The sequence below is a fragment of the Leopardus geoffroyi genome, chromosome A2 (genome assembly GCF_018350155.1).
Source record: "Leopardus geoffroyi isolate Oge1 chromosome A2, O.geoffroyi_Oge1_pat1.0, whole genome shotgun sequence".
In the NCBI taxonomy this organism is placed as follows: Eukaryota; Metazoa; Chordata; class Mammalia; order Carnivora; family Felidae; genus Leopardus; species Leopardus geoffroyi.
The window spans coordinates 101,563,864-101,577,541 of record NC_059331.1 but is presented as its reverse complement, the minus strand read 5'-3'; the positions used below and the strand labels follow the sequence as shown (position 1 = coordinate 101,577,541).

Below are 13,678 nucleotides of genomic sequence, written 5' to 3'. Positions count from 1 at the left end.
ATACCGTGTTATTGTGTAGGGTCTAAATGAAGAGAAGTGAAGCCATACTACCAGAATCATTGCCAGCCTTATCATGTTCATTTATATACAGATATTTCAGAACACTGATAATAAACATTACTGTACCTCAGGACTACAATTTTCAAAATAATTTTGTTTTCCTATTCCTAAATACAGAATGCACATACTTAAGTATATGTTCTGAAAGCCATTATTTTAGCATTCTTATTATAGTATTATACTTTTAATCTTTCTAGGGCAAAATTAACTATTAAAATTAACAAAGTAACTGTATTTAGACACATTTGCAACAAAGTATTTGTTACCAATAGTCTTCTAAATTGCAGTTTTTAGCAGTTCATACAGCCATGGATAAGCTGCTAAACTGGCAGTTAGCCCTATGACTGCTTGGCCATCTAAGTTCAGCTTCAGAAAAGAAAACTAAATTCACCTTTAACTTTTGAATATTTTCTACATTTATTATAGCAATTTTCTTATTCTGTTCCTTGAGACTGATCATTTTCTTTCTTTTCCAAATAAAACAGCATTTCCCATTTTATGTTCTTAAATAGCCTTGCTCTTCATTCCTATGAACACTTTCCCCAAGTTACTTTGTGCTTGCTTCCTCTGCCTACTCTATTAAATTAGATTTAAAGTCTTTTGAGATTAAAACCACCACCCTTACAACCAAAGAATATCTTTGTGAATCCTGCTTAAAACAATTTATTTCCAAGTGGAAAGGAATATTTGACTCAGAAAATCTTTTCTTTAGTCCTTAGCCAAGTTATTAAAATCACAGGAAATATACTTTCCCTACTGATAGTATGGGTGTTTAAATCTAACACCAAATTTTCCAGGTACACATGATAGGGAGGCATCAAGCTCTCAGGTTATACGAAAATTATAATTACAAATGGCTTAAAATATCGATTATTTTTTTCATCTCCACATTATCTTCTATTGCTCTCCCAAATGGGGAAGACTTACACTGGAGCAAAAGTGAAGGAAAAGAGGCCAATCTGGGCAAAACATTAGTTTTTCAAACTTTTTTTACTGAAAGCAAATACATTACAATTATTTGCATGTTTTTCTCTGTGGTACAATAGAAATGTAATGTTTTCAAAATGGACCATCAAATAAGAATTACACAGTCTGAATATTCAGAAATAATTTGCTAGGTGTATTAAAAATCAAAAGCTATATATATCTTAGTTACTTTCAACTGAAATATTCCTGATAAGGAAAAAACTGCATGTCTAGACTGAAATTTATTTACCCACGTATTCTCTTGCAAAATGTCAGAGTAAAAACTTTACATTTCACTGTTTCTTCCTTTTAAAAAATATTACATGAAAACTATGTTTAAATCACCAGACTCCAGTAGAAGCATTTTTGCAGATCAAAGTATGATTTTTATAAGAATCTGTATTAGTCTAACTAAAGTGTCACTTAGTTTCCTAAAAGTCAACCAATAACCATCCGAAAGATGATGTATAAAATACAAATGTTTGCCATAAGAATGCCTGCAAACTGAAGTAGCCCAATCTCCAATACATTTTTAAAAATGTATGTGAACCATCTTTAAAAGAAAAAAAAAAAAAACATTAAAAGGGACACATTTGAGCATTTACTGTAACATCATTAAAATGGTACTTAAGACACATTTTCTTTTTTAGACATAAACCAAAGCATAAACAAAAGAGATGGGATATCTACTTTCATAGATACAGTTCTGTGCTCATTACTCTTTCAAAAAAAATTATCTAAAAATACTGATTAAATATTTTAAAGTTATCAGCATCTTTACTTTAAAGGATTCTATGAACTACAGTCATCTTAGAATATAACCTAATACCTTTTTCTGAAGATGCTCCTTCATTCAGGATTTGGATTGCTCGTCGAATATCCAAGTTGAACAATGCCACAGCAGCAGCTCTCTCCCATTCCCCTTCTTGTACAAGGGAGTTCAAAAATGGCCCCACATCTACATCCGTTCCTTTCTTTATCCACCCGCAAAGCTGTAAAGCTAAAATTCTCTCTTCATTTAAATTCTGAGTATCAGTTTGCTTATCCAAACCGCTCCAATTATGTCTGCTACTTTCCACCATTCCTAAAAAAGATAAGTATTTTTATATTAGTTGCTTTATTACTATATTTTGAAATATATTTAGGAAGTAAGTCCGGGGATGCCTGGGTGGCTCAGGCAGTTAAGCATCCGACTTCAGTTCAGGTCCTAATCTCATTGCTTGTGAGTTTGCGTCCCACATCAGGCTCCGTGCTGACAGCTCAGAGCCTGGAGCCTGCTTTGAATTCTGTGTCTCCCTCTCTCTCTGCCCCTCCCCTGCTCACACTCTGTCTCTCTCTCTCAAAAACAAACATTAAAAAAAAAAAAAGTAAGTCCACTTTACACAGAAATATTTCAATATTACACTCTGGATATTTGACTTTTTTAAGTGTATTTTTTAAACTTATTTTGAGAGAAAGAGAGAGAGAGCACGAATGCAGAAAGGAGCAGAAAGAGAGGGAGAGAGAGAATCCCAAGCAGGCTCCAGTGCCGTCAGTGCAGAACCTGACAGGGCTCAAACTCATGAACCATGAGATCATGACCTGAGCCGAAATCAAGAGTGGAACCCTTAACAAATGAGCCACTCAGGTGCCCCTGGATATTTGACTTCTTAACCACAAATTCATGACAGCATAAATGTAAAATATGCCACAAACAAAACATACATTACATGTTGTTAACTACAACAGTTCCTTGAGATACCAAAAGAGCTACTGGAAGAACAATTAATGCTTGATGGGCTGAGCTGCTGCTTCAGAGAAGCTTCCCTGACCACCTAATCTAAGAGTGCCACCTGCTATTATCTAACGTAACACTGTTTCTTCGATTTCCCTTAGACCTAATGTAATCTCCCATAATTTATTAGTTTTCAGTCTTATCTCTTCTCCTACTAGAATATATGCTTCAAAAGGGCAGGTGTCTTGTTTCTACTTGAAAGATTATCTCCAGTGCTTAGAATCCAATAGACTGACTCTCCCTCTCCAACTTTCTCTCTTTGTATGTATGTATGTATGTATGTGTGTGTATATATATGTACAGGGGCACCTGGGTGGCTCAGTTGTTAGGTGTCTGACTTCGGCTCAGGTCATATTTTCATGGTTCGTGGGTTCGAGCCCCACATTGGACTCTGTGCTGACCGCTCAGAGCCTGGAGCCTGTTTCAGATTCTGTGTCTCCCTCTCTCTCTGTCCCTTCCCCACTCATGCTCTGACTCTCTCTCTCTCAAAAATAAACATTAAAAAAATTATATACATATATATGAAAAAATGAGATCGTAAATACCAAAGTACTTTGAAAGTTTGAAGTAAATACTAAAGCTAAAACAGAATGGGAATTATTTGAAGGTTTCTTCCCCTTCACTAAATCAAAAGATTTTATATATTCTCATTCTCTTTTCAGAAGGAATCTAATTCTTCAAGCATTAGATTGTAATCAAGGCAGATGATCCTAATGGCACTAAATAAAGGTGAAACAAATAGAAATAAAACCTGACTCCTATTGCATATCAAACCCTTAAATGTTCTAGAAAGTTGTACTATCAAAATTGTCATTATAGAATTACCTGTTATTTTAACAAAAAGGATTTTCAGAATAAACTCAGTTATGAGTTAGGCAGCAAGAATGTTTAACATTATAAACATCTTTTATTATAACTTTTATACTTACATATAATACATAATTATACCTTTGTAAATAACTAGATCAATAGGTTTTAAGAAATAATTCCATTTGTCTGTGGTAGGCAGAATTGTAAATTGGGCTCCATGATTCTTGCCCCCTAGTATATACCTTTGTATAATCCCCTCCCCTTGTGTACAGGTGAAATCTGTGACTCGCTTCTAAATTACACAATATAGTACAAGTGAAAGCATTTTGCAGATGTAATAAAAGGTCATTACTTAGTTGACTCTGAGTCAATGAAAGGGAAATTATCATGTGTGGGCCTCACTTAACCATGTTAATACCTTCAAAAGAGTCCAGAGAAAATGAGAGAGGTTCTCCAGCTATACTAGAAGTAAAAGCTGCTTCGTTGTGAGAAGGCTGTGTGGCAAGGAAGCGTGGGTAGCCTCTAGGAGCTGAGAACAGCCCCTGGCGACAGCCAGCAAGGACAATTCTGCCCTACAAGTTCAAGGAAACAATTCTGTCAATAACCATATAAGCTTGGAACAATACTCCAACCTCCAGAAACAACCAAAGCCTGGCTAACATCTTCATTTTAGCCTTGTGAAACCAAGAGCAGAGGACCCAGTGAAACCATGCCAAGACTTTAGACCATGGAAATGATGATATATGCATAATATAAAAACTAATATACTGTCCAAAGTTGACTTTATACTCTTCTGAGAAAAGAATTAAAGAAATGAACACAAGCAAAATTGGGAAAATATTAAAAACTGAATCAATTGCCATTTGCAAATCAAATACATATATAAATAATGCAAAGCATTATTTCTTAAAGTCCATTTAATCTAAATACATGGGTAGAGTAAAATTAGTATATAGTGAATGTCTAAATACATGAGTAAAGAGTAAAATTAGTATAACAGCAAAAGTCTAAACTCTACAAACCTAATTCACACTTTTAAATAACTTCCTTCATTATATGATGTTAGGCCGTGGCAAAAGCTCATAATATTATTCATGGTAGGACATATTTTAAGCTCTATATCATTGCTTTATAAAAAAGTTTCAAGATGAGTTATTTGTAAAATCTGGAAATTAAAAGAACAGTTAAATATCTACTCTTGAAATTATTTATTTTTAACCTTACTGCTGAAAACTGTTGGTGTTAAGTCAAGGGGTCAGGAGGAAACTTCTGAAAAGTTTTCTTCCCTTAAGAGAACCACCTGCCCATTGAAAAGAGGAAGCATGCTGCTCTATTTGCAACCATGAAGAAAGTTAGTCATGACAAAATCACTTTTAGCTTATGAAAGTGAACTTTTAAGAACTGTAATAAAATTCTGAATAATAAGGTTAAAACACGTTAAAAATTAAATACAACAGGGACACCTGGGTGGGTCAGTCACTTAGGCATCAGACTCTTGAGTTTGGCTTGGGACATGATCTCTCAGTTCATGAATTTGAGCTACACATCAGACTCTGCACTAATGGTGCGGAGCCTGCTTGGGGATTCTCTCTCTCCCTCCCTCTGCCTCTGCTCTTCCCATGCTCTCTCAATAAATAAATAAAGAAAAACTTAAAAAAAAGCTAAACACAACATTTTTCTGAATAACAAATTTACATTTAGATAAAATGTAGCTATTAAATTCTAAGAATAAGCTGTAGATGTACCATTTGGTATTTATTTTTGTATCTCTCCTATAAATTTTGGATTGAATGCTGAGGATATTAAATGGTAAAAATGACTATTTCAGGGGCACCTGGGAGGCTCAGTCGGTTACGCATCCAACTCTTGACTTCGGCTCAGGTCATGATCTCACGGTTCCTGAGTTCGAGCCCTGCATCAGGCTCTGCATAGACAGTTCAGAACCTACTTGGGATTTTGTCTACCTCTCTCTCTCTGCCCCTCCCTTGCTTGCTATCTCTCTCTCAAAATAAATAAAAATAAACTTTTTCTAAAAAAATAAATAAATAAAAACTATTTTACGGGCACATGGGTAACCAACCACATGAGTTGGTTAAGTATCTGACTTTGCCTCAGGTCATGATCTCACCATTCCCAAGCTTGAGCCCAGTCAGGCTTTGTGCTGACAGCTCAGAGCCAGGTGCCTATTTCAGATTCTGTGTCTCCATCACTCTCTCTGCCCCTCCCCAACTCACACTCTCTCTTCTCTCTCTCAAAAATAAACATAAAAAAAAAAGACTATTTAAAAATTGTTTAATGTTTATTTATTTTTGACAAAGAGAAAGAGAGACAGACAGACAGACAGACACAGTGTGAGCAGGGGAAGGGCAGAGAGACAGAGAGGGAGATTCAGAATTTGAGGCAGGCAGGCTCTAGGCTCTGAGCTGTTAGCACAGAGCCTGATGTGGGCTTGAACTCACAAACTGTGAGATCATGCCTTGAGCCGAAGTCAGACGCTTAATGAACTGAGCCACCCAGGCACCCCCCAAAAAAGGATTATTTTAAACAGGTGAACAAAAAGCAGCAATTTATTTTTCAAACAAATTCTCACAGTTTAATAATATTTGAATTTCTTAGAGTTTTTATTTTACAGAAATTGTGCCATGGAATAAATAAAGATGAATACGTACAACTCCAAAGAGGTCAGTACTACAAAGCGGAAATATGTCCTGTAAGTCAAGTGCATGGATACCGCGTCATGTATTTTGCCTGATCTTTTGGCCTTCTTATGGCTTGATAACTATGCAACTGGTAATTAGGGTTATCAAATAAGTAGCGTGATATTATTGTGCATTTTTAAGTATATAGTCATTCTTTTTAACGCATATAAATTTTAAAATTTATGATTTTTATCTCTGAAAAAGAATTAAAATGTATTTACACATGTCTTTCAATACTAAAAGAACAAAACTGTATCCCTTAAATTTAAGACTAACCTATTTTTATAAATAGAATCGATGTTTTATTGACAGGGGCAAGAGAAACAAATTCACTTAAACATTAAAAAACATTTTTAGTTTGTGAGGGAGGAATTAAGATGGTGGAGTAAGTAGTAAGGGGACCCCAGGCTTGGGGATCTCGTCCCTTAAACACAGATCAACATCAAATCATATGAACACCCAGGAAATCGATCTGGGGATTAAGAGAACAATCTGCATAATCTGATAGAACGTGGCAGGTACTTGGTGCAGGGAGGCAAACTGGGGGACAGGAAAGCCATGGTGCTGCACAGGGGTGGGAGCCTTTTTCGCAAAGAGGAGAAAGAGAAGGGGAGAGAAAGAAGTGTGTTGAGTTCGCACAAGAAAAGCACTCCCCCAAAACCACTGATGGGGGAATCTTGAGGAACTGACTACCCCAACTTTTTGCAAACAGTGGAGCTGAAATTCTGGGTTTTTGACAGTCTGTGCCATTTGCTGCAGTAGATCCAAGAGGGTGGTGGTGCTCCTAGGGAGATGGAGGGGATGCCCCGGAATAGACAGTGCGATGTGGGGATCCCCTGGGTTGCACTAGGAGAGAATGTTCCTCTCCTGGAGTGCATTCGGACAAGGATATATTGCTTCTCCAAGGACAAAAGCTGAGGCTGGCGCCTTTGAATGTTCAATAGGAGACAGAGGTGTGCACTGTGGTGGGTAAAGTGGTCACAACTTTTCACTGTGCATCATCATAAACTCCAGGCACCTGTACGGCCCTGCAATTGCTTTACTGGGACAGAAGGCACAGCACGGCGAGCCTCTCCTTCAGAGGGGAGCAGGTCCACATTGTGGTGAGCCCTTTAAGATTCAGAGTTTTGAATCTCAGTCCTGCACCAAAGATGAAAACACTGAAGGGACACCTGGGTTGCTCAGTTGGTTAAGTGTTTGACTCTTGATTTTGGCCCAGGTCATAATCTTGTGGTTTGTGGGTTTGAGCCCTGCACTGGGCTCCAGCCTGCCAGTGCAGAGCTGGCTTCGGATTCTCTCTCTCCCCTCTCTCTCTCTCGGCCCCTCCTCACTTACATTCTCTCTCTCTCTCTCTCTTCTCCCTCTCTCTTCTCTCTCAAAAGAAATAAACTTAAAAAATATATAAAAATAAATGGGAAATATTAAAACAAACAAACAATAACACTGGAAAGCTACGGTGCCCAGCATGTCTATGGCCCAGGGAACAGAAGGGTTGAGGGCATGGATCTGACAGAAGCCTGGGACACAGGAGGAGAAATTGTTTGCTTGTCTGTGAGGACTACCAGAACAGAGGTGGGCGCCAGCTCTCCTACCCAGGAATAGAGGAGAGAGCAGGGTGGCGCCATCTTCCCCCACCCATCAACAGGGTCTGACTTCAGCAAATAACACAGCTCCCCCAGTCAAGGCAGAAGCTGTTTACACCAAACCCCGCCCCCCTACACCCTGCAGGGACATCTTTACAAGGGCAAGTCTGATTGTGAGCCAGTGCAGTGGGCCTCTTCCCCAAGGACCAACACAGCTCTCCCCTCCCCCACCCCCAAGAGCACAAGTCCACTGATCATAGAGTGCTCCAAAGCATCAGCTTCAATTCTGGTGGAAACAGGACCAGACTTTTTTTTTTTTAAATCAGGCTTAGTTTTTTGTTCATTTGTTTGCTTTTGGTTTTTTGTTTCCTTTTCTTGTTTTTTGGATCAGGCTTCTCTTTCTTTTTCTTCTTTTTTGTTTTCTATTCCTTTGAAATCAGGCTTATAGTTTTTTGTTTGTTTTAGTTCTTTTCTCTTTTTTTGATCAGGCCTTTTTTTTTTTTTTCCAGTAGGCTTATTTTAATAGATCAAAGCACACCCAATTAAAGGTCAAATACTCCCCACTACAAGCAAGGAAGAACTCTGCCAAGGACTGACCAGGGGGAAAAAGCAGCTATATCACAACAGCACAGTGCATACAGCATATACCTGAAACACTTCCTGAAATGCCAGGCCCTGGACAGTGTATGACCCCTTCTTGATATACCCATTACTCTCAGGACCAGGAAATATAACAAGCTTTCATAACATGCAAAAGACAGGAACCTAGACAAAATGACAAGATGGATGAATTGTCCCCCAAACAAAAATCAAGAAGAAACCACAGCCAGGATTTGCTCAAAACAGATATAAGTAATTTATCTGAACAAGAATTTAGAACAAGAGTGATAAGAATACTAGCTGGGCTTGAAAAAAGCATAGAAGACACCAGAGAAACATTTGCTACAAAAATCAAAGACCTAAAAACTACTCAGGCTGAAATAAAAAATGCTATAACTGAGATGCAAAACTGACTGGATGTAATCATGAGGATGGAAGAAACAGAGGACCAAACAGGTGATATAGAAGATAAAACTATGGAAAATAATGAAGCTGAAAAGGAGGAAAGAAAACTATTAGATCATGAATACAGACCTAGGGAATGCAACCATTCTATAAAGTGCAATAATATCATATCATAGGAGTCCCAGAAGAAGAGTAGGAAAAAAGACAGAAGGTTTATTTGAATAAATATAGCTGAGAAATTCCCTAATCTGGGGAAGGAAAACAGGCATTCTAGTCCAAGAGGCATGCTGAATTCCCATCAAACACACACACACACACACACACACACACACACACACACACACACACACACCAAAAAAACAGGTCAACACCAAGACATATCATAGTGAAATTTGCAAAATACAAAGATAAAGAGAGAATTCTGAAAGCAACTAGGGACAAAAGGTCCTTAACCTACAAGGGTAGACACATAAGAGTACCAGGAGACCTGTCCACAGAAACTTGGCAGGCCAGAACAGAGTGGCATATGTTCAACATGCTAGTCAGGAAAAAAATGCAGCCAAGAATTTTTTTTTTTTTAACTTCGCATTTTCCAGAAATGTTTATTTATTTTGAGAGAGAGAGAGAGAGAGAGAGAGAGAGATGGAGAGAGACAATCCCAAGCAGGCTCCATGCTGTCAGCACTGAGCCTAACATGGGGCTCAATCTCACGACCATGAGATCAGGATCTCAACCAATCAAGAATCAGATGCTTAACCAAATGAGCCACTCAGCCGCCCCATCAACTGAGAATATACAGCAAGGGTGTCAGAAAGGAGAAAGGAGAAATAGAGTTTCCAAAACAAGCAACAACTAAAGGAATTTGTGAACACTAAACCAGCTATGTAAGAACTGTTAAAGGGGACCCTTTGAGCGGGAAAGAAAGACCAAAAACAACAAAGATAAAGGAACAATATACAGGAACAGTACTTTACAGGTAATACAAATGGCACTAAATTCATATCTATCAATAATTACTTCAGAATGTAAATGGACTAAATGCTCCAATCAAAAGACATAAGGTACCAAAATGTGTGTGTATGTATGTATGTATACACACACACATACACACATAGATATAAAAGACCCATTTATATGCTGCTTACAAGAGATTCATTTTAGACCCAAAGACACCTCCAGATTGAAAGTGAGGGGGTGAAGAACCATCTATCATGCTAATGGACATCAAAAGTAAGCTGGAGTAGCCATACATATATCAGACAAACTATATTTTAAACCAAAGACTATATAATAAAAGATGAAAAAGAGAACTATATCATAATAACGGGGCCTATCCAACAAGAAGATCTAAAAATTTTAAATATTTATGTCCCCGAACTGGAAGCAGCCAAATATACAATCATTTAATAACAAACATAAAGAAACTCATTGATAATAATACAATAATAGTAGGGGACTTTTATACTCCTCTTACCAAAATGAGAGAATACAATACAATAAGAGGGAATACAATACAGGCTTTCCTCAAGAAGGAGGTCTCAAATACAAACCTAACCTTACACCTAAAGAAGTTGGAAAAAGAACAGCAAATAAAGCCCAGAACCAGCAGAAGGGAAATAATAAAGATTACAGCAAAAGCACATGATACAAAACAACAACAACAACAAAATAGATCAATGAAACTAGGAGCTGGATCTTTGGAAGAATTAACAAAACTGATAACCCTCTACCCAGACTTATCAAAAAGAGAGCACCTGGGTGGCTCAGTTGGTTGAGTGTCTGACTTTGGCCCAGGTCATGATCTTGTAGTTCACAAGTTCAAGCCTTGCATCGGGCTCTGTGCTGACAGCTCAGAGCCTGGAGCCTGCTTCAGATTCTGTGTCTCCTTCTCCCTCTGCCCCTCCCCAGCTCACACTCTGTCTCTGTCTCTCTCTCAAAAATAAATAAAAACATTAAAAAAATTTTCTAATTAAAAAAAGGACCCAAATAAATATAATCACAAATGAAAGAAGAGGTATCACAAACAACACTGCAAAAATGCAAACAATTATAAGAGAATATTATGAAAAATTATATGCCAACAAAGTGGGCAATATGGAAGAAATGGATAAATTCCTAGAAACATATAAACTACCAAAATTGAAACAGGAAGAAATAGAAAATTTGAACAAACCCATAACCAGTAAAGAAACTGAATCCAGGGTCCAGGGCTAGATGGCTTTCCAGGGGATTTCTACCAAACATTTAAAGAAGAGTTAATACCTATTCTTTTGAACCTACTCAAAAAAAACAAAAAGGAAGGAAAACTTCCAAACTGATTCTATGAAGCCAACATTACCTCGGTTCAAAAACCAGACAAAGACCCCACTAAAAACGAGAATTACAGACCAATACCCATAATGAACATGGATGCAAAAATTTCCAACAAGATACTAGCAAATAAAATCCAACACTACATTAAAAGAATTATTTTCTATGATCAAGTGGGATTTATTCCTGTGCTGCAGGGCTAGTTCAATAACCACAAACCAATCAACATGATATACCACATTAATAAAAGAAAGGATAAGAACCATATGATTCCCACAACAGATGCAGAAAAAGCACATCCTTTTTTGTTAAAAACCCTCAAGAAAGTAAGGATAGAAGGAACATACCTCAACATCGTAAAGAACATAAATGAAAGACCCATAACTAATATCATCCTCAATGGAGGAAAACTGAGAGCTTTTCCCCTCAGGTCAGGAACACAACAGGGATGTCTGCTCTCACCACTGGTACTGAAAGTCCTAGCTTCAGCAATCAGGCAACAAGAAATAAAAGGCATCCAAATTGGCAAGGAAGAAGTCAAACTTTCACTCTTCACAGACAACCTGATACTCTATGTAGAAAACTCAAAAGACTTCACCAAAAAATTCCTAGAACTGATCCATGAATTCAGCAAAGTCGCAGGATATAAAATCAACATACAGAAATCAGTTGCCTTTCTATACACCAATAATAAAGCAGCAGAAAGAGAAATCAAGGAATCAATCCCATTTATAATTGCACTAAAACCCACAAGATACCTGGGAACAAACCTAATCAAAGAGGTAAAAAATGTGTACTCCAAAAACTATAGAACAATATTTTTAAAAATTGAAGATGATACAAAGAAATAGAAAAACATGCTCATGGGTTAGAAGAACAGATATTTGCAAATGACATATCGGATAAATGGTTAGTATCCAAAATCTATAAAGAACTTAACACCCAAAAAACAAATAATCCAGTGAAGAAATAGGCAGAAGACATGAACAGACATTTTTCCAAAGACATCCAGATGGCCAACAGACACATGAAAAGATGCTCATTATCACTCATCATCAGGGAAATACAAATCAAAACCACACTGACAACCACCTCATACCTGTCAGAGTGGCTAAAATTAACAACTCAGGAAACAACAGATATTGGTGAGGATGTGGAGAAACGGGAACCCTCTTGCACTGTTGGTGGGAATGAGAACTAGTGCAGTCGCTCTGGAAAACAGTGTGGAGGTTCCTCAAAAATTAAAAACAGAACTACCCTACAACTCAGCAATAGCAATACTAGGAATTTATCCAAAGGATACAGGAGTACACACTGATAGGGGAACAAGTACCCCAATGTTTATAGCAGTGCTTTCAACAACAGTCAAATTACGGAAAGAGCCTAAATGTCCATCAACTGATGAATGGATAAAGAAGATGTGGTTTATGTATACAGTGGAATATTACCTGGCAATGAGAAAGAATGAAATCATGCCACTTTCAGCAATGTGGATAGAGCTGGAAGGTGTTATGTTGAGTGAAATAAGTCAGAGAAAGACAGTTATCATATGTTTTCACTCATATGTGGATCTTGAGAAACTTAACAGAAGACCATGGGGGAAGGGAAGGGGAAAAAAATAGTCACAAACAGATAGGAAGGGAGGCAAACCATAAGAGACTCTTAAACACAGAGAACAATCTGAGAGTTGATGGGGGAGTAGGGGAGTAGGGGAGTAGGGGAGTGGGGGAGTAGGGGAGTGGGGGAGTAGGGGAGTGGGGGAGAGGGGAAAATAGGTGATGGGCATTGAGGAGGACACTTGTTGGGATGAGCACTGGGTGTTGTATGAACCATGGGAATCTACCCCAAAAACCAAGAGCACACTTTACACACTGTATATTAGCCAATTTGACAATAAATTATACATAAAATACATATTGTTAATATGTTTATACTACCAAAAGCAATCTATACATTCAATGCAATCCCTATCAAAACAATGACAGCATTCTTCACAGAGCTAGAACAAACAATTCTAAAATTTGTATGGAACCAGAAAAGACCCCAAATAGCCAAAGTAATGTAGAAAAAGAAAAGCAAAGTGAGACGCCTCACAATTCCAGACTTCAAGCTATATTACAAAGCTGTAATCATCAAGACAGTATGGTACTGGCACAAAAACAGACACAAAGGTCAATGGGAGAAAATAGAGCACCCAGAAATGGACCCACAACTATATAGTCAATTCATCTTCAACAAAGTAGAAAGAATACCCAATCGAGAAAAGACAGTCTCTTCAACAAATGGTGTTGGGAAAACTAGACAGCAACATGCAGAAGAATGAACCTGGACCACTTTCTTACACCACATACAAAAATAAACTCAAAATGTATGAAAGACCTAAATGTGAGACAGGAAACCATCAAAATCCTAGAGAAGAACACAGGCAGCAACCTCTTTGACCTCAGCCATAGCACTTTTTACTAGACACA

At 37.7% G+C, this 13,678-nt stretch overlaps 1 protein-coding gene across 8 annotated transcripts in view; it reads right to left on the bottom strand.

Moving 5' to 3' along the window:
* MIOS (meiosis regulator for oocyte development) overlaps positions 1-13,678 on the bottom strand; it is a 47,142-nt gene that overhangs the window by 19,127 nt on the left and 14,337 nt on the right. For all 8 annotated transcript variants that reach the window (XR_006716297.1, XM_045494882.1, XM_045494888.1 and 5 more), the window contains one exon: positions 1,856-2,110. Coding sequence is in view for 7 of the 8 variants with exons in the window: in XM_045494882.1 (XP_045350838.1) it covers positions 1,856-2,110 (255 nt within the window). In the remaining variant the exon portion in view is untranslated. The remainder of the gene's footprint in view (positions 1-1,855; positions 2,111-13,678) is intronic.